Below are 3,025 nucleotides of genomic sequence, written 5' to 3'. Positions count from 1 at the left end.
CCAGAAGTCCGGAAGTAGCATGCAGGAGGAGGTTGATACATCGGCTTATGATGCTGCTGGAGGTATGCACAATTCTGGGTTGTTTGAGCTTCGCATACTGGTTAAATATTTGCTAACTTTTATCTCTAATTGTAGATACAGGATATAATGTTACTGCTTTCGATGAGGATGAAGGAGAAACAAGTACCTATTATCTTCCGAAAGCTTTCGAATCGAACAAATCATTTAATACAAGCCACAAAAAAAGGAAGAATCTGATGAAGTCTCATTCTGCCCGGTCATATGATCTTGGAGATGATTTACCATACGTCAACTACACAGATGGGTCTAACTCATCAAGCTTGATGGCAAAAAGGCCTGCCAGTAATAATAATATTGGCTCAGTTCCGACGAGGCGAGTGCGCACTGCTTCCAGGCAGAGGATTGCGAGTCCTTTTGGCTGTGCTACTGGTGGGAATTTATCAGTGCCCTCGAAGACAGATGCGTCTAGTGGGGATACTAGTTCTTTCCAGGATGAGCAAAGTAGTTTACATGGTATATCGGCAGTCCAAAAAGGCACAGAGGTTGAATCAAGTGGTAATTTTGAAAAGCAGTTCCCTTATGACATGGCTGAAACCTCAGGAAAACCTAAAAAGAAGAAGAAGACTCATCAGGTAGTTTGCAATGTCAGCATATCTCTTACTATTTTGCAGAATAGTAGTTGCTATTAAATTTAGTTGACATTGTATTGTAATTTTCGAATTCATTTGTTGCAGGGATCCGCATATGACCAAACCTGGCATCTCGATCCGTCAGTCCATGTTGAACAGGTGAGTTCATTGGTAATATCCTAATAATCAATTTGAACAAATGTTTAGGGAAAGCATGCCAGGAGTTTAGACGGTGTCAATTAATCAATATTATTGCCCAACTAGTTTGATGTTTGTGTCCTACTCTTGAGATTGTAATACTTGACATGTTTGTTTATTTTGTTTCCGTTTTTATCTTAAGGGGTAACTATTTCTTGAAATGAGAAATGGAAATTATAATAGTTGACAAATGTTTACCCTGTACTAAGAATTGACTTCTTAGAAAGGATTCTAATTGGTCCTTATTTTGCAGAAGGACCACTGGAAGAAGCGACCAGAGAATCATTTCGATATGAATGGTATTATTTGCAAATTCGTTTTTACTTTGTGGTGCATTGTAGCTTTTTTGCGGTTGGTTGGAGCCCCAGCCTCACTTTGCCTATATAAATCAAACAATACTCCTTGGGGACACATGTTTTAAGCAGCATTTTTTGCGTACATCTTATCATTAACCACCAATCATAAAACTAAAGCAATGATTGATTGTATAACTTTGTTACATTTTAATTGTCTTTTATAAGGTATGTATGGTCCTCATAGTGCAAAGAAGCAAAAGACCACCAAGCAATTGGTAGAGAATAATTTTGAGATTGCTATTCCTCACACTGGATCTATTCCATCTCCGGCGGCTTCCCAAATGAGCAATATGTCCAACCCCAACAAATCTATCAAATTTATTGGAGGTCGTGATAGGGGCAGAAAAATAAAAGGCCTGAAGGTATGCTGTTGAAGGTTTGCTGACTCCATTCACTTTTGTCTAAAATATTTGTTTTACACTAGAATTTGTTTTTTCTCAGATTTCTCCTGGCCAGCATGGTTCTGGAAATCCGTGGTCTCTATTTGAAGATCAGGTTTTTTATTCGCCGTTTTCATTAGCATCGATATACTGTAGGTTGCTCTATGAGTATCTAATTTTTTTCCACCATTTAGGCGCTTGTTGTCCTGGTGCATGATATGGGCCCTAACTGGGAGCTCATTAGTGATGCCATGAACAGCACTCTTAAAATTAAGGTAAGTGCTTGTTGTTTTGAAAAAAATCTTGGGATTCGTTCTTTGGTACATTTCGAACAGAGTGGTAGAGCTATACTTAAATAGAATATATATATCTGGTTTTTCCTATTCGTGTCCGTGAATAACTGGTATTTGGTACTGGCTGATTGATTTTCCATCGTTTGTCTAGTGTATATATCGCAATCCAACTGAGTGCAAGGAGCGTCATAAGATTCTGATGGATAAGAATGTTGGTGATGGGGCTGATAGTGCTGAAGATTCAGGGAATTCTCAGTCTTATCCATCCACTTTGCCTGGCATCCCAAAGGTTTTATCTTAGCTATGAGACGCTGAACAAAGTGTCTTCTATGTTTAGACTAATTTAATTTTCCCCGGCTACGTTTGTGATATTCAGGGAAGTGCGAGACAGTTGTTTCAACGACTGCAAGGGCCAATGGAGGAAGATACCCTGAAGTCTCATTTTGAGAAGATTTGTTTGATTGGGAAGAAGTTACATTATAAAAAGACACAGGTTAGTAGTGCACCTACTGCTTTGTTACTGTTTCCAAGCTTGTAACCTAAAACTAGTGGATACTGTCTTTCTGCATTTTTTCCCCACTCATAGGGATAGTTCCTCGTGTATGTACTGTGTAGCATGAAGGAGATAATATGATGGGTGAGGTAGTCCAAATATTAGTTTTTGACTTAATGTATAGACTTATAGTGCTAGAGAGTGTTCTCAGGGTTTCTTTTGTTCACGGAGTTCAGTTTTTAAGCTGTACTGGAGCTGGTAACGTTTTTGCTTGTATACATCCGGGCTATGGAACTTGAGAAGATAGATTTTCTTAATTCAGTTTTCAATTAGCATAGACTTTATGCTAAGAAAGGCATATCTCAATCACTCTTATTTGACATGACAGGTCTGCATGTTTCTAAGTATAGCCGCAACATTTGCTGTAGTCACATAGTAGTTTAAAGTATGAATCTTCTAAGGCCCTAAATCTGTTATCTTGTTACTGTTTTTGTATGTTTGCGACTGTTTCATCTAATCTTCAAGAATGATGGTCGGGATCCCAAACAAATAGTACCAGTTCACAATTCACAAGTCATGGCTCTTTCTCAAGTATTCCCGAATAATCTGAATGGAGGTGTTCTTACGTAAGTTCTGTTGTTCTCTTAAATTTACA

The 3,025-nt window shown here is 38.3% G+C and overlaps 1 protein-coding gene across 1 annotated transcript in view; it reads left to right on the top strand.

Annotated features, from left to right (window-relative positions):
• The window catches only part of LOC104748554 (chromatin modification-related protein EAF1 B-like), a 13,129-nt gene that overhangs the window by 5,746 nt on the left and 4,358 nt on the right, over positions 1-3,025 (top strand). The window contains exons 11-19 of the mRNA XM_019236751.1: positions 136-653; positions 756-809; positions 1,102-1,147; positions 1,370-1,566; positions 1,646-1,699; positions 1,779-1,859; positions 2,029-2,166; positions 2,254-2,370; positions 2,896-2,996. Coding sequence (XP_019092296.1) covers positions 136-653; positions 756-809; positions 1,102-1,147; positions 1,370-1,566; positions 1,646-1,699; positions 1,779-1,859; positions 2,029-2,166; positions 2,254-2,370; positions 2,896-2,996 — 1,306 coding nt within the window. The remainder of the gene's footprint in view (positions 1-135; positions 654-755; positions 810-1,101; positions 1,148-1,369; positions 1,567-1,645; positions 1,700-1,778; positions 1,860-2,028; positions 2,167-2,253; positions 2,371-2,895; positions 2,997-3,025) is intronic.

Source organism: Camelina sativa, chromosome 15, assembly GCF_000633955.1.
Source record: "Camelina sativa cultivar DH55 chromosome 15, Cs, whole genome shotgun sequence".
Lineage (NCBI taxonomy): Eukaryota > Viridiplantae > Streptophyta > Magnoliopsida > Brassicales > Brassicaceae > Camelina > Camelina sativa.
Note: the sequence above shows the minus strand (reverse complement) of the source record. Positions and strands in the feature narration are given on the sequence as shown.